Source organism: Cynocephalus volans, chromosome 3 (assembly GCF_027409185.1).
Source record: "Cynocephalus volans isolate mCynVol1 chromosome 3, mCynVol1.pri, whole genome shotgun sequence".
In the NCBI taxonomy this organism is placed as follows: domain Eukaryota; kingdom Metazoa; phylum Chordata; class Mammalia; order Dermoptera; family Cynocephalidae; genus Cynocephalus; species Cynocephalus volans.
Genome location: NC_084462.1, coordinates 19093067 through 19117823, shown reverse-complemented (window position 1 = coordinate 19117823; position 24757 = coordinate 19093067). Strand labels below are relative to the sequence as shown.

The following is a 24757-nucleotide window of genomic DNA, read 5'->3' as shown; positions in this document are numbered from 1 at the left end:
TATGTTCATCAATCAAGCTCCAGTTTATCACCCAAAATACTGAAGAGACTTTTGATTTGGAAGTTTTACACAAATTCAGTATTTAATAGTCTTCCTAGTGTTCTCCAAAGATGACCAATGAGGCTTTTTAGAAAGCATTGTTATTAATCTACACATCGTAACATATTTGAAGCATTTCAATCCATTGCATTTGTTGTTATTATTGATTTTCAAATTTTCCCATCTTTAACTAGTAGAAGCCTCTTTAGGTTGGCATGTGAGTCTTTTTGACAAGCCCCAAATTAATATTTGACATCTTCTTTGATTTCTGGAATGACAAGATGTTCTAGGCTCACATGTACGTTATCTGCTTCTCACGTGGAATCATCCATTTATCTAAGAAAGCCTATTTATTTTTGCAGTACTGGGAAGCTCAGTGCTATGGGGTTGGTACTTATATCTAGGCCTTTTTTACAAGAAATCATTTTTTTAAAGATAAAATCATCATATTCCCAGTTCAGATTTAGAGTTTCAACTGTGCTGAAAATCTCAGTTCCCAACGACACCAACATAATTACTTCTTTGCTTTAGCTCCACAATATTCATACAATTGCCTTAAAGAAACAAATCCAACACTACCATCAATGATATGACTGCTGAAAACAGTTTAGGACCTTTATTTTTTAGAGATGTTTTTGTTTTTGTTTTTTGTCCTTAGAGTATATTCTGCTAGGATGTACAATCAAATTTCTATCTTTTAAAGTTACTTGAAATAATTACTTTCCTTTTGGTTATGCCACCAATTCAATGTACAATTGTGTTCATTTGTTTAATTTTGCCTTCAAGAAATTCATTTACAAATGTTTAAAAATAAATTTACTTTTATGAATAGATAAAATATATTTATATAGTTTCGAATTCAATTCTACAAAGTATATTCAGAGAAGTCTAATTTCTATTTCGGGACGCTCCTTTTCCCTTCAGCTATAGTTCTAGAAATATTCCTCTTTCTTTGTTACAGTCATATAAGACTCCATCATGTGGCTATACCATAGTTTATTCAACCAGTCTCTTAATGATGGGCATTTTTGTAGACTCTGGTCTCTTGCTATAACAAATAGTGTTACAATGAATAGTCTTGTACATGTGCCTTTTAATCTGTTTGCAAGTGTATCTTTGGATTAAATTCCTAAAAGTAACGTTGGTGTGCTGGAGGGTATACCATTTAGCCAATTATTGCCAAATTCTCCTCCATTAGGGGCTATATCAATTTTTGCCTGTTTTAAATGAAAAAGAATTAGAGACTCTTTTAAATGCTAAAGATAATTTAATTTTGAAATATTTCAAATTTACAAAGAATTTCAAATGTATAAAGACTTTTTTCAAAACTGTTTGAAAGTGAGCTACTAACATGAGCTCCATCACCTCCAAATACTGAAGTATGTAATTCCCAGAAACAAGAACATTCACCACATAACCATAATATAGCCATCAAACCAGAACATCAACACAGATAGATCACTGCCATCTAATCTAAAATTGCTCCTATTTTCCCCATAATGTCTTCTGTAGCAATAGGATCCAATCCAGATCATACGCTGCATTTAGATGTCACGTCCCATTAGTCGTCTTCAATCTGGAGCAGTTCTTCAATTTTTTCTTGACTTTCCTAACCTTGACATTTTTGGATATTGCAGTCCAATTTCCTGTGCACTGTCTCTCAGTTTGAGTCTGTCTGACGTTTCTTCTTAATTAGGCTTAGCTTGCATCTTAGGTAGGAATAGCACACAGCAAGGCTATGTTCTTTTCATTGCATCGATCCAGTGGTACACCATTCTGATTTGCCTCATTAATTATGATGCTAACTTTAATCACCTGCTGTTAGGATTCTCCACAGTAAAGTTATTCTTTTTCCTTTGTAATATACATATATATACACACATGTATTTTGTGAGGAGGTACTCTGTGTATATCCTGTTCCTCACCAACCTTTTCCTCTCTAATTATAGCATCCATTGATGTACTCTGATTGAATTAATTAGGGGTATACCACACTGCATCCCCGGTAGCAGTGAGTGAGAACGCCTATTCACCACGCCCCTGCCACCTTATCATAGATTACTGTCAAACTTTTGAATTTTTACCAAACTGATAGGTGAGAAATATTGTCTCTGTGTAACTTCAATTTGTATTTCTGCTTTTATTGGAAAGCTAAGCATATTTTCATGTGGTTAAGGACCATTTGCATTTTCGTTAACTCTCTTTTCACATTTCTTGTCCATTTTTCTTTTGGTTGTTGGTCTTTTTCTTCTCTATTTTAGAGGCTCTTGATATAGAGATAGTAAACATTTTTCTGGGATGTAAGCTGCAACTATTTCCACTAATTTGCCTTTTGGGTTTTTTTTTTCTTTTTGTTCATTTGACTTTTTTGCATAAAAGAATATTTTAGCTTTTTAAAATTCCATATAATCAAACTTATTAATCCAATGAAAGCATTTATTGCTTCTAGATTTTGAGTCATAGAAAAGTTTTCCTCACTTCTAGGTTTTAGGGGAATTCACTATTTTTTTTCTTCTAGTATTTGCATGGTTTCATATTTTTCATATTGATATCTCTAATTCAGCTGGAATGTATGCTTACATATGATAAAGAGAATGGATCCAGTTTCATATTTTTTTCATATAGGTATTCACTTATTCCAATAATATTTATCAAAAGGTCAATCTTTATTCAGTCATTCAAGATGTCACCGCTATTGTATACTAAATTTCTATGTAGAATCCATTTCTGGGTTTTCTGTGCTTTTCCATGAAACTTCTATTCATGCACCAATACTACACTGTTTTAATTACAGAACTTTATAATATGTTTCAGTACCTAAAGGAATATTCCATCTTCACTGCTTTTTTCTTTCAGGTTTTCCTGGCTATTCTTGCCCATTTGTTTTCACAAATGAACTTTAAGTTTTCTAGCTCCAGAAAGGAAAAGCTGACAGTGCTGTCTTTTTATTGGAATCATGTGGCAATTCTGCATTAGCACAGGAGCACTAACATCGTTGTGATATTGAGTCTTCTTGTTCAGGAACGTGGTATGTCTACCCATTTGTTTTCATCTACTTTTATAATTTTCAGGAGTGTCTGTAGTTTTCCTCATATATGTTGTCCATTTCTTGTTAAGTTTACCCCCAGGTTTCTTTCTTTCTTTTTTTTTTTTTCCTATTCTAATGTTATTTTGCTATTCTAAATGAGATCTTCTCCATGATTATAAGTTTTAGCTGTGTGTTGTTTGTGCATAAGAACTCAATTGCTTTTCATATGCTGATTTTATAATTTGCTAGTTTGCTAAGTTTTTATTGTTTACAGTAGTTTCTAGATATCAAATCTTATTATATGCAAATAAAGATAGTTTAATCACTTCCTTTTCAGGCCTTAAACCTCTAATTGCTTTCTCTTGTCTACTGCTTTGGCTCACACTTCAATATTAAATAACAGAGGAGATTATGGGCAGCTTATGGTTCCTCCCTTAGCAAGAATGCCTGTAGTGTTTTCCAGTTAAGTAAATAGAGAAAACAGACTTGGGAGCTTGAGGTACATACATAGTTTACCATGTTACCTGAAACTGTAATATTACTAAGGGAAAATACAGGTGAAACACTTCAGCAACTAGGTCTGGTCACAGACTTTATGAACATGAGTCCGAAAGCACAAGGAGTAAAAGAAAAAATAAACAAATGGGACTTTATCAAATTAAAAAGCTTCTGCACAGCAAAGGAAACAATCAAGAGTGAAACGACAACCTGCAGAGTGGGAGAAAATTTTTGCTAACTATGCATCCAACAAGGGATTAGTATCCATAATATATAAGGAACTCAAGCAATTATGCAGTAAAAAAAAAAAAAAAAAAACCAATTAAAAAATGGGCAAAGGAGCTGACCAGACATTTTTCAATGGAAGACATACAAATGGCCAACAGGTACATGAAAAAATGTTCAGCATCACAAGTCATCAGGGAAATGCAAATTAAAACTACATTGAGATACCACCTCACCCCAGTTAGACTGGCTATAATCAAAAAGACGGTGAATAACAAATGCTGGCAAGGGTATGGAGAGGAGGGAACACTCCTACATTGTCGGTGGGACTGTAAATTAGTAACCACTATGGAAAACAGTATGGAGGTTTCTCAAACAACTACAGATAGATCTTCTATACAATCCAGCAACCCCATTTCTGGGTATATACCCAGAGGAATGGAAAGGAATGGGTATATACCCATCATGTTGAAGGGATATCTGCACTCCCATGTTCATCACAGCTCTATTTACAATAGCCAAGATATGAAACCAACTTAAATGTCCATCGATGGATGATTAGATAAGGAAACTGTGGTATATATACAAAATGGAATACTATTCTGCCATAAAAAAGAATGAAATACTCCCATTTGCAATAACACAGATGAGCCTGGAGAAACTTATGTTGAGTGAAATAAGCAAAGCACAGAGGGATAAATACCACATGTACTCACTCATATGTGGGAGCTAAGAGAGAAAGAAGGAAAGAAAGAAAGACCACAGTAGTGCGTTGAACTTGCAGAGGGACAGAACATTTCTTGGGCTACAAAGTGGAGGTGGGGGGAGGGGGAGGAAGAGGGAGGTTGGGAATAATTGGGTGGGGTACATGGGTTACAAATGCAATTTGTGGCAATGGGTATGCTGCTAGTCTGAATTTGGCCCTCATATCATGGGCATGAGGGATGACAATCATGCTTTGTATCTCACGAATCTTCATAACCAATAAAAAAAAGGAAAAAATATTTTTAAAAAGTCCTATTTTATTATATGTTTTTACTACAGAAGAGTGTTAAATATTGACAAATGTCAAAACTGCATTCTTGGAATAAATCCCACTTGGATATGATCTACTATTTTTTAATGTGCTGTTGGGTTTTATTTGATAATTTTTAGCATTTTTTCATCAATACTCATAAAGTGAAACTAGACTGTAACTTTTTTCTTTGATGCAATCTTTTCATTCTTTGGAATTGTAGGTATTTTTTTGTGGCCTAAGACACGATCAGTTTCATAAATGTTCCCTGTGCACTTGTAAATAAGGTGTATTCTCTATTACCAGGGTTCAGAGTTGGGTATACATCTATAATTTCTAACATATGTACTGTGTTGTTTAGGTATTCTACAGTTAGTAATTTTAGTTTTTGTCTATAATTTGCCTTTGATTGAAAGAGGCATGTTAAAGTCTCCTTATATCAGTGTCTCTTTTTTCTTTGCATCTCCTATAGTTTCTGCTTTATGAAAGTTATTGCTGTGCTCCTAGGTGCATAAATGATTATTTCTTCATTGTGGATTTTAGCTTTTAGCATTATAAAATGCTCTCCTTTGTCTTTAAAAAAATTTTTTTTATATAGGTTAGTGGACAGGTATCAAGATTATGATCCCTGTTTTCTTTTCATTTGTATTTGCCTTTAAAAATGTGGTCCATCTTTTCACTTTTTAATCTTCTAAAATCTCTTCCTTTTAGATATCTCTTGTTTACAGCATAGTGTTAAATTTTGCTTTGTTAGCCAATCTGGAAATATTTTTATTTTTATAGGTGAATTAAGTTCATTATGTTTATTGATACAATCAGTAAACTTGGCTTCAGTTCTGTGATGGTGTATCTACACATATATGCTACAAATATGCTTATGAATATATGTAAGTGTGTGTATATGTGTGTATGTGTGTGTTGGAGTCAGCTTGGTCCAACACAAACTGGGCTAGGCTGGTTGAGCCAGCAGACCTTTCTACTAAGCCCGTGTGAATGTCTGACCTTTTGATGTCAGAGAGCCAAGGGCTCCACCACCAGATCCTGCTAAAGTTGCCATCTTCAGAACATGCAGATGGCTTGAGCCTGCACAGATCACTGAAGGACTCCTTCAAATGCTTTAGCCAATCATGATCTCTCATGCCTCGCCTTGCCCCTAACCACTCCCCAATAAATGGACCCATAATGGGAAAGGTGGATCTGAGATGCAAATCTCTCACCTTCTCGCATGACTGCCTTGTGAATAAACCTTTCTCTACTGCAAAGACACATGCTTCAGTGATTGGCTTTCCATGGTGCTCAAGCAAACAGAACCCACTTGGTTTGGTAACACTAGAAATGATTAAGTTTAGTGAAGAAGGCATGCTGTCAAAAGCCGAGACAGGCTGAATACTAGGCCTCTTGTGCCAATTAGCCATGGTGAATAGAAAGAAAAAGTTCTTTTTTTTTTTTTTTTTTTGTCTTTTTTGTGACCGGTAGGGGATCGCCATCCTTGGCTTGGTGTCGCCCGCACCGCGCTCAGCCAGAGCGCTGCTGTGCTCCCAAGCGCTGTACTCTCCCGAGTGTGCCACGGGGCCGGCCTGAAAGAAAAAGTTCTTGAAGGAAACCAAAAGAGCTACTCCTGCAAACACGTGAATAATGAGAAAGCAAAACAGCCGTATTGCTGATATGGAGAATGTTTGAGTGCTCTGGATAGAAAATCAAGCCAGCCACAACATTCCCTTAAGCCAAAGCCTACTCAGGACAAGGCCTAAACTCTCTTCAACTCTATGAAGGCTGACAGAGGTGAGGAAGCTGCTGAAGGAAAGTTTGAAGCTAGCAGAGGATGGTTCATGAGGTTGAAGGAAAGAAGCTGTCCCCATAACATGAAAGTGCAAGGTGAAGCAGCAAGTGCTGATGCAGAAGCTGCAGAAGTTGTCCAGAAGATCTAGCTGAAGGTTGCTACACTAAACAACAGATGGTCAATGTAGATAAAAGAGCCTTATACTAGAAGAAGATGACACCTAGGACTTTCATAGAGAGGAGAAGTCAATACCCAGCTTCAAAGCTTCAAAGGACAGGCTGACTTGTTAGGGGCTAATGCCACTGGTGACTTTAAGTTGAAGCCAATGCTCATTTACCATTCTGAAAATCATAGGGCCCTTAACCATTATACTAAATAAAGCCTGGATGACAGCACATCTGTTTGCAGCATGGTTTACTGAATATTTTAGGCCCACTGTTGAGATCTACTGCTCAAAAAAAAAAAAAAGAAGATTCCTTTCAAAATATTACTGCTTATTCGACAATGCACCTGGTCACCCAAGAGCTCTGAGGGAAATGTACAAAGAGATTAATGTTGTTTTCATGTCTGCGAATACAACATCCATTCCATTCTGCAGCTGATGGATCAAGGAGTAATTTCAACTCTCAAGTCTTATTCTTTGATAAATATATTTTGTAAGGCTAATACTGCCATAGATAGTGATTCTTCTGATAGATCCAGGCAAAGTAAATTAGGATTCACCATTGTAGATGTCATTAAGAACATTTGTGATTCATGGGAAGAGGTAAAAATACCAACATTAACAGGATTTTGGAAGACGTTTATTCCAACCCTCATGGATGACTTTGAGGACTGGAAGAAGATGTGGTGGAAATAGCAAGAGAACTAGAATTAGAAGTGGAGCCTGAAGTTGTGACAGAATTGCTGCAATCTCATGACAAAACTTGAACAGATGAGGAGTTGTTTCTGATGGATGAGCAAAGTGGTTTCTTGAGATGGAATCTACTCCTGGTGAAGATGCTGTGAACACTGTTGAAATGACAACAAAGAATCTAGAATATCACATAAACCTAATTGATAAAGCAGCATGAGGATTTGAGAGGATTTTCTCCAATTCTGAAGGAAGTTCTATTGTGGGTAAAATGCTATCAAACAGCATCACATGCTGCAGAGAAATCTTCCCTGAAAGGAAGAGTCAATTGATGTGGCAAACTTCACTGTTGTCTTGTTTTAAGAAATTTGCACAGCCACCCCTGCTTTCAGCAACCATCAGCCTGATCAGTCAGCAGCCATCAACACAGAGGCAAGACCCCCCACCAGCAAAAAGATTATGACTCGCTGAAGGCTCAGATTACTGTTAGCCTTTTTTTTAGCAATAAAATATTTTTAAATTTAGTGATGTACATTTTTTAGATATAATGCTATTGCACACTTAATAGACTACATTATAGTGTAAACATAACTGTTACATGCACGGGGAAACCAAAAAATGTGTATAACTTGCTTTACTGTGATTTTCACTTTATTCCAGTGGTCTGGAACTAAACCCGCAATATCTGTGAAGTATGTCTGTAATATGTGTGCATATGTGTATGTGTGCATGTACACATGTATGTGCACATGTGTGTATGCACACATACATGCAATGTATGGTTATATATGTGTGTATATGTATATTTATATGTGTACGTGTACATGTAAGTGTGTGTAGATATACTTAAGCATACTTTGAAAAGTTCATGGAAGGATTTGTATTACCTTTTCATCCTATTTTTCAACAAACTCTCTGATGTACCTTCGTATATGTGTATGCATGTGCACATAAATATATATGTATACTTTTATATATATGTGTGTATGTGTATGCATGTATATGTGTGTAGATATGTAGATGTGTATGTGTGTACATGTTCCTGTATATGTATACCTGTATCTGTATATGTGTGTATACATGTATATCTACACATGTATATGGGCCTACTCAAACCAGGTCCTCTCTTATATTTATATAATGAATCTAGGTTCAAGATCCCTGCCTTCATAGAGCTCAGAGTCTAGAGGGGGAAGCAGACTCTTATAATTCTGTATAAGTGCTACAACAAAGGTCAGCTCTATTTCCTTAAAGAAGACCCTATGGAGGAGATAGTTCCTGTGCCAAATCTTTAAGTATAAGTAGAAACTGCCAGCTGAAAATGCAGTAAGAAGAGTACTACAGACTGGGTATATGCAGGTGTGAATGCAAACTCAAATACATATATTCAACTCAATCATCATGGTTTTTTTGTTCTATGAAATTATAACCAGAGTTTGGTAAAGAATGCTTCTTCTGTGAAGCTTCATAGAGCCAAGGGACTCATAAGCAGCCCGACTGATGATGTCTAGATAGAATTTTGCAGCCTGGAGAAGGAGGAGTTGCAGGTACCCCCTGAGGTCATCTGGCTTACCAACTTGTCCATGCAGGAGTCCCGCCCACAGCATCCCAGCAGGTGGCCATTCAGCTACTGTGGCAGAACTTCTTCAACCAACTTTCCTGTATCTTAAGTCAAGCTGCTTACACTTGCTCCAGTTGTAAAGGGTATTTTCCTTATGCTGAACTAAAAAAACCTTTCCTTTTGCAACTTCTGCCATTGATTCCCACTCCATCTCTGGTGTAAACCATTCCTTACACATGCATATAGCTGTGAGACTATTTGACAATCACAAAAATACCCAGCCAGGCTTTACTACTGCAGGCCAAATAAGCACCCTACTTCTCTCCTCTGTTTCTCATGTGACAGGATTGACCAGACACTGCCCATTCTGGTTATCTTCCTCTGAGAAGCCTGGGTTTCCTCACCATCCCTCATGCTCAGGAAACTGGAGCTGGCCTCAACGATCCAAGTGGCATGCAGCCAGCACAGGACTGCATGGCATTATGATCTGCCTTGATCTGCAAGCTGGTCATTTAGATGAAGGTCATGGTCATAGCTCTCCTTGGGTCTAAAAGCCCCAAGTCTTTTTATGGTAAAAATTGACAAGTAGTGTATCCCCTTCCTCTTGTTAAATCCTTGGTTGTTTGCATCTAAATGCAGTATTTTGGCTTATCCCTTTTATATTTCAATTTGTTGATTTCAACCATCAATCTCACAGAGCTATTTCTTTTTGATTTCTGATTATGGGATAAAATAAATAAACTACTCCCCTCAGTTATACACCTGCATACTTGATAGGCATGCCTTCTCCACTCCCTCCCAGTCACTGACAGAAGTCTTGACCAAGAAAAGCCCAGAAGGATGCTGGATTATGAGAATGGAACCATCCTCCAAGCACTAGTCAATCAAGAACATCGCATTTTGGGGGAACAGCTCAACCCTACGAATCTATCTAATTACTTTATCACCCAATCCATATTTCGCCATCTTATCTATAGGGTGCTTATTGAATGAATGAATGAATGAATGAAAATCAAGTTACAGATTTCTTCTTCCTTTCTTTTCCAAAGTCATGATATTTTAGTCTATTGACTCTGTAACCCTCACCAAAAAGGAAATGAAGTTCACAGGTTGTAACTCATTCTGAATGAACCAAACATGACTCCTAGTGATTGCTTTCTGAGAGTTATAGGGCCATGATTCTCTAGGCTTCCTTCTTTTTAGTGAAACCCATAGTCCTGCCCTCTATTGAGTGTTTTACAGCTTCATCTAGGCATTTCCTCTCTATCTCTCATTTTTCAGCAGAGTTTCTGTTGAATGTGCTCTTCCTATCTGTTTTGAAAGAAACTCCACCCCTTGTCAGAGACCTATTGTTCTAACAAGAATCCCATTCATCTTGACAGAGAGCCAGATCAAAACCAGAAGAAAAAGATTTGGGAATATGGACAGGCTGCTTGGCTTGAATAATTGTGGCTATCCTAGCCTTACTTTCTTCCAAAGGGCTGGGGATATAAATGTGGGACAGAAACTGTTCTAAAATTGTAGTATCTTCCAAACATGTGTGTATTATCAGTGGTCAACCTTGGTCCAAACAATTCAATCCTCTTAAGTTGCCAATCAATCAACACCCATATTTTCCTTTTTTGCCCAAAGTCATGACCTTTAGCGCTAGGAAGACTCTAGCCTCTTACCCAACCATCAGAGTTTCTAGATAACAGTTGAGGTTTTTTTTTTTTTTTTTCTGGGAGGTACCACTACTCCTACATTCATCTGCACATGTAATCTCACATATCATGTGCAGCTGTTCATGTGGACTATTATTTCTCTCCAGTAGACTGGACTGATCCTCCATGGGCACATGTCCTCCTCTATTATATGAGTAGTTGGCAGGAGCTCATGATTTTGAATCCTGGGGGTTACAATCTTCTACCCGCCAACCTCTAGAGGAGGTTCTCAAATTAGAACATGCATCAGAATCATCTGGAGGGCTTGTTGAAACACAAGTGGTTAGGCCCTGCCCTCAGAGTTTCTGATTCAGTGGGTTTGGGGTGGGGCCCAAGAATCTGCATTTCTATCAAGTTCCCAGGTGATGCTGACACTGCTGGTCCATGGACCACCTTTGAGAACCACTGTTTAGTGTTCCTTTTCCTTCTTCCTTATTTCCTCCTTCCTCCCTTTCTTCTATCCTGCCTACTTACTTGATTCCTCCTTTCTTTTTTCACTGCCACTCTCCCCCTCCCTCCCTGCATTCTTCCCTTGGTTATTACTTTTATTCTATCTAGAGCCTAATTACTTGGTTGACAGAAAACCCCACTCCGGATCCCACAAAACTCTTCTCTGCCTTTTCTACCAGAAATGCCTGCTGCTATTTAGAGCCCACAGAATCTGTAACTGTGTCAGGCAGGTAATTTTCCTGAACCATGGCATACAGCTAAAGAGAGACACACACTGTTTTTTTTTTTTTTTTGATATTTCATTCAAGTCAAACAATATCATGAAGATAATGTAAACCTTATTTGCAACACCCTTGAATAAATTCTAGTCCATCATCACAATTCATCTTCTCTTCAATCTACATAAATGGGAGAAACAGTTTAAAATAATGGTTAATCAAAAGAAACCTGTGCTGACCATGGAGTTATATGATGTTTTAGAGACGTGCCACATGTCAAATAAAATTAATAAATAACATTGTGAGGTGCCAGCAGAGAAATTCATGGGGCCTTCTGGGACAGGCGGACATGGGTATTCAGCCCTTTGTGGTAGGAAATAATTTACTTCTGCATCCTGTTTATAATCCCCTATTAGACTGGTGCAAACCAAACCTAAAGATGCTAAGTGGCCCACTGATAATGCTGTAAAATTAGTTGAATTTAGCACAGAATGAAATTATAGTGCATTGTCCAACATAATCTTTATATTCAAACATGCTCAGTTGTATTTATTAAAGTAACACTATCTTATCTGTTACAGATAAACCATAAAATTTCTTACCTTAACAATATAAAATTACATCTTTTATTTCCCTCAAGTGCAATGTCATTTTCCTGGATGGTGGGCAGCCTTGCATGTGACCATTCAGAGCCCACCTGCTGGCTCCAATCTCCTTTCACTGGTTTTGGAATCACTTTTGCCTATAAAACAGTCTCACCACTTCTGCCTGCATTCTACAGTGAGAGCTTGTCACAGTCCACCGCATGCGAGGCGCTGGGAATAGCGCTGCTGGCTGGCAGCTGCTTCCCAGCGATATCTCTACACCATGGAAGAGGGCATGGGTCTTTATTTTTCTTTTCTTTGGGACTATATTTATCTTTGCCAAAATTGCACACCCTGTTTTTTATTATCTTAAAAGTATATGATTTCAAATATTAGAGACTGAAGTTTCTAACCAGAACTTAATGGGGATTCATGGGCATCTATTTCTATAGGTAATCCCACAGAATTAAATGTATATGCCTTTCAAACATGACAGAAGCAAGCTCATTACTTGGAAGAATTACTGGCTACACACTACGGGGTGGATGTATATATTACAATTTGTGTGCTGCGTGTTATCATTAATTCCAGATCATTATAGGCTATGGCTGAGCTCTTGTGTTGCTATGGTTCTTGCAGTTTTGATACACCTGAATGTTCTCACTGCATTAAACATTTCTAACACATTATTAGGATTACAAATCTTTGACAAATAAGCTCAAATATATTTTTACGGACTTTATAAGAAAAGACTTTAACACTTAAAAAGTTTTGGGTGTCCCTTTATGAACTTTTTTCAATTCTTTATTGCCAGGCATTGAGGAGAAGTATTTGGGGCCAGTTTTTAGGCTAGGCGGGTACAACACAGGGGGGCACAGGAAGCAGGCAGTGGGCAGGCTGTTTGCTGACCTGGTCCTCCTTAGCCCGCTCCTCTGAATCTGTAGCAGGTTGGGGATGAGAAGATAGAAGAGGAATATTTCAATTCTTGAGATATCGGTTTTATTCCTGAAAAGTATTTTGTGCCAAATGCTGAACTTCCAAAACAAGGGACTGAGACCAGCCAAGGGCAGAAGCTCAATCTGGCTTTCTGTTGGTTCTGCAGCACTTTGGCTTTGCCAAGTTGGTGTTTCCTCCTTTCTCTCATCCAAACTCCCCCTCCCTTTTTTTTTTTTTAAAAAAAAAGATGACCGGTAAGGGGATCTTAACCCTTGACTTGGTGTTGTCAGCACCACGCTCACCCAGTGAGCTAACCGGCCATCCCTATATGGGATCCGAACCCATGGCCTTGGTGTTATCAGCACCACACTCTCCCGAGTGAGCCACAGGCCGGCCCCAAACCCCCTTTTCTAATGCATCCAATCTTTCTGTTTTCTTCACGTATGTGAAAATTGCACATTTGTGGTTTCTTTTCTGTTCTTACAATGATCTGCTCTCCATGCCAGCCTTGCAGGTAAGTAGCATTTCCACACACACATGTTCATGGGCACATTTAGGACCAGTGTCACTGCCTTGAGTTTCCAGGACATCGAGTAGCATACCTCCTGGTCAAGCTACTAACACTTTCATGTACATAATTTCCCAACGTACCTGCTAGGCTGCAGTCCTGCACTCAGCGTTTTCAGCAGAGTAGGGGGAGGAAAGATTCTGAGTTCAGATCCCCAGGCAAAGCCAAGTTCAGTGTGGGGAACACGCACTCAGGAAGGTTTGCTTTTGAATATCATGATGCAGAAAAGATACTAAGAGCCCAATCTACACATCACAGGGCTCAGAGCTGCTTTCCTTTGAGTTTTCAAGACAGCAAGAAGAGTCAGGACAAAAGGTAGAGTATCACACTGAATATGGAGATTAAATTGGCATAGCATTGGACATTGAAATAGAAACAAATAAGCATGTTGTCTTTACTCAGGTATGTACTAATGCTTTGTTTATCTTCATGTCAGGCATTGTGTTTGGTTCTGGGGATACAGATATAAAAAAGGCAAATCAGACACGGCCCCTGCCCTTAAAGAGTTCCCAGTTTAGTAGGAAAGACAGGTTTAATGTGATAGTTACAATAATTTAAGATTGCTATTACTTTTCATGTATCTTCCACTGGCAGCTGAAGGGCAAGTCCCAGGAACCCTTTCTCTCACACAAGGACATCTGCACAGATACAGATGCTGGAACCCCATCCCATCTCCTCCAGCCCCAAATCTTAGCTCTGTGCCGAGGCTGTCAGTACCTGCTTACATCCCCACTGAGACCCCCGTTCTGTCTTATATAATTGGATGTACAAGACAGGCTTCACAATGCTAACCCTGGTGAACTCTAGGTCCAGTGGGAGCTTTTTCTGAAAGGGACACAAGATCAGTCAAACCAAACACTCTGTGCTGCTCAAATTCAATATTTTTCAAACTGTAGGTCACAAATGCATTAGCAGATCAGGAAATCAATTCAGTAGTCACACCAGCATTTTTTAAAGAATGAAAGAATGAAACAGAATGGAATAGAATAGAAAATGTCAAAGAACATCATACACTGGGAGCATAACTATTGTTACATGAACCTTTTGTTTCAGTTGAGTGTGTGCCTAGTGGGTTTCAATGTAAAAGAGATTTTTTTTGTTGTTGTGCATTGCAGTCAAAAATGTCCAAAAGCCACTGCAAACCCACCTGCTATGTGGACATAAGTGAGATGTGACCTCACTTCTTTTCTATCGTATATACAAGGTGCACTGAAAATCTGGCAGCAATTTTTGTCTGTGCTTGATATATGCAGAATGAAAAATAAAAAGCGAATTCTAGTGATGGCAGGTTATAGCTGAAAGGTCATGGGCTTGGAAGGCCAGCAGACCTAGGTTTAAATTCCAGTATTTTATAGTCTTGTGACTTTGGGAAAGTTAGTACCCTCTCTGAGCTTCCTTATTTTCCTCTGTAAATAGAGACAGTAAGCCTGTCTCACACGACTGTTGGGAGATGAATGAAATAAGATAATGAATCTAAGTGCACAGCACAGTATCACAAAAACTGGTGTATAGTGGCTTTCCCTAAAACGCTAGTTTCCTATCATTTCCTTTCCCATAAGCTCTAAAGACCAAATTAAACTCATACCTAATGGAACATCCCATACCTATTTTGTTCAGCTTTTACTTAGTGTTTTAGGTAATGCTGGAAGAATTTGGAACATTATCCCATTCTGTAGGTACAGCCTAAGGTCTAGAAAGTCTTAGGGATTGAGAAACAAATCTTTTGTGCAATGTCATTTAATGCCACAGTGAGAATTTCCCAAGAGGAGATAAGAACGGGGCTTGCCAACAGAGTGTTCATTTATAATCCTTACTTTAAAAAACCTTTCAAAGCCCAAGTGAACGTTTAGGAGCTTTTACTAATGTTTTAGAAATGTGGATAACCAAATGTTTTTTTCCATTTCTTTTTAAATATGAAATATTTCTCTTTCATTATAAGGTAATGTTCTGAAACCAGAATAAATTATTATAGCACAAATACACCTGTTACAAGAAGAAAAATAATAAAGAAATAATACCAGGAAAAAAAGTAAAATCTTAGCATGCAAAAGTGATTTACAGAATAATTTGGTTTTGGACCCTTTATAGAAAAATCAACATCTGCATCTTAATGGATGCACTTTAAAAATGAATAAAAAAGTTTGCTAATCAACATGGGTTTATAAACATAACCTATTATATTTCATATTCTAACAGTGTATAATATCCCACACTCAGGTTCACCTGAGAACTTCATGGTCACATTATTTCATGGTTGTTTGAATAATTTCTAACAAAGCTAAATTTGTGAACCAAACACTGAATCAGCATCGAATTTGAACTCCTGATTGCTTCAAATGACTACAGTACTTTCCCTCCCATACTAAATGATTAGAAAGTTGCTGAAGTAGACATTGGCAGTAAGAAAAATGCTCCTAATTATACTGGACATTTAGTTATGCAGAACTTACACTCTACAGTTTTTTTCACTTGAAACCAAAAGCATATTGATTTCTGGAAGCAATTTTAAATTCTCAAGTAAATTTAAGTACTTTTCCATTTCATTCTGGGTAATAATAATTAAAATCTGACAAGCGGCTTCCAAATATGTTGGAATTTCAGGCCACAGCTTCTGTGACAGAATCAACATTTCCTCTCACCCCTCGGAAAGTTCACTTGGCTGAAACAGTATTAGAGCTTTGCTGCTCAATTTGTACGTTAATATGTTTCATTTTAAAATGCCTTGAGCAGAAAATGTCATGGAGGCATTGTTAATAAAATCTATTAAATGGGATTGGCAGACAAGATAATGGGGGGTGGTGGATGAAGGTGGAATATGAAAAGTCAGGGAAGTTAGAAAGTTTATACTAAGTAATTCCTGTATGTACAAGGTACTGGTCCATGCCGAGAACTTGTAAAGAACCAGAGTGGACAAATTGTACATTTTTAATATATCTCTATAACAAATGGGATTGAAAAGAAAAATGGGGTGTGTGGTAGGTGAGTCGTGGGCTCAAATTACTTCAGGGATAGACACCACACTGTGTTGAGCTCAAGGTAGGAATGACATGCTTATCTTCCTTAAGAAGCTTCCTTGAAGGAAACACACTTGTGACCAAAAATTTGTGCTCTACGAGAATGAGCTGCTGTGCCCACCCCCGCCCCCCGCCGCCGGACAAACAGCTTTCCTATTGCTGCGCTCCTGCTGCTGGCACCAGCAAGAGCATCTGTGTGCCCTTCCCTCTCCTCACCCGGGCAAACACTGCATCATTCATAAGTTCTCTTTGAGAAGGCCCGTGTGACAAGTTCCACACCCACCTAACGGTAGTGTGAGCTACACCACCTTTCCCCAGCATTCTGATACTTTCTCAAGAGAAGCTGAATCCAAGAGCCTTACTAAAGTCAAAATAAATTACATCTCACTTCCCCTGATGGATCAAGCTTGCTACCTGGCTGACGGAAGAAGAAAAAATTAGGCTAGTTGGGCTGAAACCTTATTTGTCCCCAGGCTGAGTATTTCCTGCTTTTCTCATGAACTCCTGATAGACTGCCGAATTATGTTTCCACACATTCCAATAATTTTCCAAATTAGACTGACAAATAATTAATTTTATGAATTATTCTTTTCTCCTTTAACATACAGGCATTTTAATTACTCCCTTTTTAGCTTCAAGGACCTACTCAGGCCTTCAGACTTTCTCAACGATCAGTGCTAATAGCCGTGGGATACTTCAAATGCACTGAGTGGGATTCCCAGCAGCAAACAAGCATTGCTCAGCTGTTGCCCAAACAGCCCTGGAGGAGCTTAGGGCCTGGGCCTGGGCCTGAGGGGCCCCCAGGGGATCCTGTGGGAAGTCATGGCCTGGAGGTGCTGGGAACTTGCAGTTTCTGCTAATTCCAACACAGAGGATTATGAAGTATCGTGAGGCATTCTGTATGAGGCAGGCCATGAGATGCATTTTATGTCTAGGGTTTGACTCTGCAGCAAGAGTCACCTTAGAAAGTGAGACAGAAGCTGCTAGCTGTCCCTCCAATATTCATTTCCCCTTTCTTCCTTCACAATGGACAGAAATGTGTCCAGCTGAAAGACCATATTCCAGTCTCTCCTATGCAAAGATAATTCCAGAAATTATAAAAAGTCAGCAGCAAGTGGAACTTCCATGAAAGTTCCTTAAAGGCAGGCATACTTGGCCAAGAGGCACAGCCCTGTGCTGCCTTCTCTTTTGCCTTCTAGAATGTGGACGTGATAGCTGGCATTGCAGTAGCCAGCTTGTGACCATGAGGCAAATGCTAAAGATGGCAAAGCAAAAAGACAGATGGGTTCTTACTCTGCCACTACAATTCTGCACCACCCACTGCCCACTGCCTGCTCTTCTGATGTGAGAAAAAGAAAAACACGCCTCTGTTTTGTTTACACTGCTATGTTGAATCTGTTTCTAGCAGCTGGACACCATTCCTAACCAATACAGACTGCTGCAAACTCTGAAAGGGCCCCACCATGTAGATGACAATAAGCTCCTCTTCGGGGTGGCCTTGTGTGGAGGTCTGCTAATCCTTTTTTCAACACCAATTGTAAAGCTACTCAACCACGCCAGTTGTCAGGCTCTTTTACCTGCCGGTAATCCTGCACCGACTGGGCCAACTGTTGAGCCAGGACTGGGTCTGGAGCTCCCAGACCCCTCAAGCCTGTTCCTAGACTGGGTCACAAACCCTTCACATGCCAGGCTGGGTCACCAGGCCCCACACACGCCAGGCTGGGTCACCAGACCCCTTCACACAGGTCTCTCTCTCTCTCTCTTTCTCTAATGAACACAAAATAGCAACAAAACTAAAAAAAATACATTGGCGCACATGTGCACTAACTCCACACATACATAATTTGCTTTCAATAGACGTACTGAACCACACCCAACTGGACCCCAGGCGAAGGCCCTGACCAAACTATTCTATTTTCCCAACACCTTCCACGTGTCTATGCATATTCCTCTAAGGGTCCTTACTGGGGAATCTTTAAAGCGTGCTTATAGTACTGACCTGTGGATAAATGAGCGAGGCTGATTTCTTTTCTAGTTCATGTTCTTATTTCATGAATGTCAGTCTTATCTCCCAGGCTAGACTATAGGTCCCAAGGTTGATAACATATTAGGCGTCTGAGCACATAGTAGGTGCTCACATCAATTCTTGAATGTCTGTGTTCGATTTTACTTAAATGGGCAGAGAGATTGACCCTAAATCTCTTTCTGTACAAAAGCTATTATAGAAACACTCAAATACTGTAGTAGATACTAGTCGTTATAGTGGAAAAACAAATACAGATAACAACAATACGCAGATATTTATATATCTCAGGATTTTTAAAGCCTCCTCTTCACATGTATTGTCTGGTTTTCCTTTCATAGCTGCTCTTGAAGTAGTCAGAGCAGACAGAAATGTCACAATGTTATAAACAAAAAACTTGAGGCTCAGGAAGTTAAATGTGCTTCTTGAAGACACATAAGCAGTGAATACTAAGGATCAGGCCTGGATGGACTCCCAGGAAAGGGGTCTTTCGAGGCCATGTATACAAAAAGACCTGTGAATGTGTATATGTGTGAAAATCTCTCTCCCATGCCTCAGTCTCCATCATTGTCTCCTCCTGTCACTTTTCTTCCTGGTGTGTCACCTTCTAGGTAGATCCCTTTTCATCCAGGTCATTAAGTCCTCCCCTCCAGATCCAGACTAGTGCTGTCCCTGTCCTTCCTGCACCTTCCTTGCACTCTGTTAGACTTGGTGGCCTAACATCCTCTCCTGTTTCTGTCCTACCCTGGGTGGGAATGTTGATTAAAGGACAGAATTAACATGCTTGCTTCACTTTGTTGGTGTGGCCAACTGGGAGGCTTATGAAAAGCAGGGACGGTTGAGCACAGTGATGCACCCTGAGGCATCCGGAACTGTGGGGCCAACTGCTATCCCTCGGCTGTGGGCCCCTCCTGATGCCAGCCAAGTGCCTGAGCCTGGCTTGGGGTCAGTGCCATGGCGATGTCCAAGGGACAGTGTCCCAACTTTGTGGTCAATAAGTGTTATCACCCCCAATTTGTCCTGGGGCTCAAGCATGTACCTTGAAGCATGTACCTGGAACAAAGGAGGGTCAGGGTGAGTGGGTGCTTCCTGGGGAAGTCTCTGAGGCTGTCACAAGCCTGAGAAATTCTTTCCAGTGGCCCAGGAATGGGTTTAGGGCTGGGGTCAGGGTCTGGAAAGACAACAGGAGACAAAGTACTAAATCCCAGCAAGCTCAGGGGAGAGTTCCCCAGGGGCTTTTACAATCCCACAGAGCACACAGGATGTCTGAAACGTGCAGAGAGGAAAAGGCTGAGCCCGTCAAAGGGAGGACAGATCCATCTGTGTTTCCTGAGTGCACACTGAGGAAGTCTTTACACGAGGCCTAGGAGAGGAACATACAAGGAATTCCTCAAGAGTGTGTAAGAAGAAATGCCCTGCAGTGAGTGCAGATATGAATTACAACCTTGTCCACTGAGTGTCCCGGGAGTGCTCCGGCTCTGTGTGGCAGCACCAGGCATTGAACACCCAGGCAAGGGAAAGACAGCCCAGCAACGGAAGCTGAGATGTGATGGAAAACTGCACATGCAGCATTATGCACAGACTTTAGCTTATGAATAGTTAAAAAGAAAAAAGGAGAGATGATGAACCAGATTAAGCCAAAAAGCTAGCTGAAGTCAGGTTCTCACCCATATGAGGAAAACAAATCCTTTCAAGGAGCAAAAGCATACTTCAGTGATTTCTCCATCCAGAGAAATTACTTGGATACAGAGGCCGAAGCCCACCTATCATGCCACAGTCTCTAACTGAACCCCCTACCATGGCCTGCTAGGCCGGGCAGCCAGTCTATCACTAACCACACCAAAATCTCCTCTGAAGTCCCACTGACATCAGAGGCTGCCTACGTCGCTCGGAGAACATGTTCTTGACTCAGAAGACTGGATATTAGTGCTGTTTCTGCCATTTGTTGGCCATGGAAGTTCAGAACAACTAAATTCAAGCTAGCTAATACTCAGTTTCCTTATGCATAAGTGATTAAGAATGAAACTTGCCCTGTTCTATCCTACAAACTGTGAGCAATTTGAGAAAGGGTCTGGGCCCCATTCCTATTTTTATAACTAGTCCTACTGCACAGGAAGCACTGGACGAGTGCTGTTGGAACTTCACGGTACTCCCTTACAGGACTGCTGTGTAGCATAACCGAGGTGATACATGTAAACTGTTCTGAAAATGATAATGCACCACCCCATGTATATCCCTATCCCTTCTCCTTGCCAGCCATCAGAGCTGAGGGAAGGCATACTTCATAGGCAATTATTGCTCTTTTGTCTGGGGAGTTGCTGTCGCCACACTCTGCTCCTCTCCCATCTTGCCTGCCCACTCACCAGCAGATCCATCTTCGTCTTCCTAATATAGCATTTTGATCATATCACTCATAGTTCTTAAACCTTTAATGGCTCCCCAGTGCCAAATGAATAAAAGCCAAACTCTAAAGCCTTAAAGCCTTTCTCAATTAGGTTGAGATCTGCTTCCCTCTGCCCTACGCAGAACTCAAATGTACCGGTAATAAAATGAAGCAGTCACAGTTAACAGTATTAGGGGATTATTCATAGCAATAGTAGTCATTTTAAGTGTTTCTCAGCTTACTGTTATTTTATTAAATAGACTAATTAAAACAAACATTAATTGTCCAGGTTTTCAGCTATTTTCCTTTTCAAATGAGTAATCAAGAATTACTTGCAGATGGACAGATCCTTCCTGGCTGTCCTGCATTTTAAATATTTCTTCTAGTCACTGTGCAAGCAGAACTGACTGCACTTAATTTATAAAGAGGATTTATGGACTTACAGATGATAACGGACAGCCAATCAATAAGAGATGATAATAACAGCATGTAATATCAAGGAACATTAGGTCTCAGGCATGATTTGGGGAGAGAAGTGGGCAGTTGGAAACCTTATCATTTGAAAAAGGTCAAGGCCTGGTGGCAGTAAAAATGCCTAAGCAAATAAAATCACACCTGTGAATCAGGAGAGGGTGTACATTGCTGAATGAAAAAGGATTTCAGATTTTGTGGAAAAATTACTTCCCTGGGCAAGGATTTGGGCTGCTGTAGGATAAGTGAAGTTGCATTAAGAGAGGGTCTATTTATTACTGCTAAGAGCAATAACAATGAAATGCAGATGCAGAGAATGTCTCCCATGCCTAGCTCTTCCTGGAGCTGAGACCTGAATCCTCCAGGATACAGTGGCAAAGCTGTACACTGTAGAAAGCTTTAAAATGATGGGGCTGGGTCTTAGCACATATATTTAAAACCCAATGGCTTTACGACATTCTGTCTGGTCACTTTTTTTTTTTTCAGGAGTGGAGGGAGTTTTTATTGATCTAGTAAATTGTCTGCTTGTGTAACTGAAAAAGGCAAAAAAAAAAAAACCCCACAAAGCACCAGGTTGCAAACTCCATTACCAATAATCAGATTACATCACTAAAAACAAAATTGTAAATCATTATTCTCTTTGAAAAACATTCATAGTATCACATAGAACTCCACAGCAAACTTTACTGCAAAACATACAATTATTCCATTTAGAAAAACTCAGTTCCACAGAACTTTTCAAGAATAAGTGTACCAGTTAAAGGATGTGTATAGATACTTCCTGCCCTTGAAAAAAGCAGTTGGAATATTATTTGTCTCCTTTCTACAGCATTGCTTTAGTTTAGGAATGGGTGGAGAGATTAAATTAAACACGTAATGGATTTTCTTCTAAATGCAGCGTAGAGGATGGAATCCTTTATTTTTATTTCTAACACACTCCAATCAAATTTTGCAAACCCTTCTCCCCCAAAAAGATAGCGCAACCTTGTGGCTTTGGAAAGCAAGCTTACCTCCTTGTAAGGTATATTCAGTCACTGCCCTGCTAAAGACGCCCAGGCCAGCACTATTGTAAGCTGCCACCTGTATTTCATACTGTGTCCATATAATCAGGTCTGTCACCAGGCAGTAGTTCACCTCAGGGCTGGTGATGTTCCTCTGCTGATACTCCCCAGGCAGGCCGGCCAGGCGGTATCTGCAACACAAAGGAAGTCCATGATGGAAGAGAAATAATTTGAAACAGGAATTGGGTTTACCCACGTTATTTTGCATGGTTAGAGGAAAACAGAAGTAAATAAACAGAAGCAGAGCTGAGAGGTCTGCCCCAGACAACACCATTTCCTAATTCAACAATTTTTAAAAGTATAACCTAATCTCACAGTGATTATAAACTCTGGGCAAAACAGAGCTGACATTTCAACTACAGTACAGTTAAGGAAAAATTACAGCTTTTTAAGTGTAACTTGTCTAGGGAGTAAAGTGACTTAGTACAAAAATTCCAGACACGATTTCCATCATGGTGTTGCTGTAAATCAGTTTGAGAAACACTTTCCTTTTGTGACGTTGAAATGTGGGGAGAAATCGAGAAGCAAACAGCATGTGGCCTCTTGGTCTCCACAGACTAAGCTTCCTGCTCTGTTTCCCTCTAGGAATTCTAGATTTGTCTAAGTATATCCCAGAGCTAGAATAAGTGGCTTTGAAAAGGTGTTAACACTTCTAAAATACTAGTCCAATGCTAAGTATGACATATTACTTTTCAGGGGACCTTTGTGAGTGCTTGGGTAGTATATGTTCTTCAGTGTAGTAAAGGAAGAAATTTAAAGTTGTGTTTATTAAAAAAAGCGACTTACACAACTCTGGACTTAGAAAATGTATAAAGTAGGAAATTGCTACTTGTACTATGAAAAGACTTTTAGAGCATTTTTTGATTAGTAAATGTTTTTCCATGATTCAGTTTATAGAAGTTAATGAACTGCACTGACTAATTCAGTTAATTTATTGAGCTTTTATGGATCACTCCCCCTGGGGAAAGTGAGGGACATGTACAGTGGAGTAATTTCCTAGTCATCCTATACAGCTTCTGAAAGCATCTAAATTCTATCCCAGGAGAGGTTCTTCTCTCAGGAAAATATGGCTTTGTATGAGAAATGGAAAGGGGAAAAGATTGATGAGGGATCCAAAACCAAAATGGCAGAAATAAATCTGTTAACTTTTTATGGCATGTTGGAATCTTTGAGCCACTGAGCTTTGACCTCTATGGGTTGCAGATTCTACATCAGTTGCCTGCACTGTCCCACAGGCCAGAGCACCTGAGCACAGAGGGGAAGGATCTGAAATAGACACACATGGACCAGTATGGCTGGTCTGTGATCTGAGATAGAAACACACCAGGGCACCAGTATGGCTGTCTTTATCAGAAAAAAGAAGAAACCCAGAAATGCAGGCCCTTAAATGTAAGAAAACTTTCCAAAGAGAAAGATGGCTGAAAATGTCATAAGAAAACAGAGAAATGGCAATGAATGTTTCTTCACAAAATCAGGATTTTTGAGAGTATCTTTCATCCCCTCTTGTTACAGACCATTTGCACTTGGTGAGAGGTCTGTTTGATAGGAAACATAAATGATCAAGAGCAGAGAGCACTCGAATAGCCGGAAGGTCCAAGACCTACTTCTGCCTCTTTTCTGAAAGGAGTAAACAGCCTGAAGAGGGAGAGTGTTATTCTGTGATGGGCAAAAATGAGAGTTAAATTATCAGACCACATTTTTGCTTCATATTCCATCCACTTCTGATACCTACTGAATTGGCATTCCTTTATAGAACTACCTACAGCAAGTAAGTGCAGGTGCAATTCACAGTGGGTGTTCAGTTCATTTATAGAATATGATAGTTCTCAAGGCAGTGGGCCACAGGGAGAAAGGCTTAGCATGGATTAACCCATGTGAAAGACATTTCCATTTAAATTCCCTATCTAAAGAGAAACTTTTAAAATAAATGGCACTGAGACAATTATACAGCCCATTTGGAAAAATGTAAAAATTGGCTCCACACCCATACCATACACCAGAGTAGCCTGGGCATGAGAATGGCACCATAGATCACCCATAATCAGTACGACACATGAACTTGACCTCTTGAGAAGGGTTTGCTCATGTGGACCCATCACTATACGATATACATTCCAGGGGAAAGCAAAGAAATTACCATCAGAAGATTTTGGCTGAGGTCCCCGCTCAGCTACTTTTGAGCTGGTGATCTCAGGCAAATTCTTAACTTCTCTGAACTTTGGTTTCCATCTCTCTAAAATGGGAATTATAATAACGGCATTTTACATGGTTGCTGCAAGAACCAAATGAAACAATGAATGTGAAAGAGATCTGGAAGTGTAAAGCACCTACTAAACATTAAACAAAC

General features: G+C 39.6%; 1 protein-coding gene across 1 annotated transcript in view; it reads right to left on the bottom strand.

The window, feature by feature from the left end:
- SDK1 (sidekick cell adhesion molecule 1) overlaps positions 1-24757 on the bottom strand; it is a 983203-nt gene that overhangs the window by 189299 nt on the left and 769147 nt on the right. The window contains exon 17 of the mRNA XM_063090679.1: positions 22360-22541. Coding sequence (XP_062946749.1) covers positions 22360-22541 — 182 coding nt within the window. The remainder of the gene's footprint in view (positions 1-22359; positions 22542-24757) is intronic.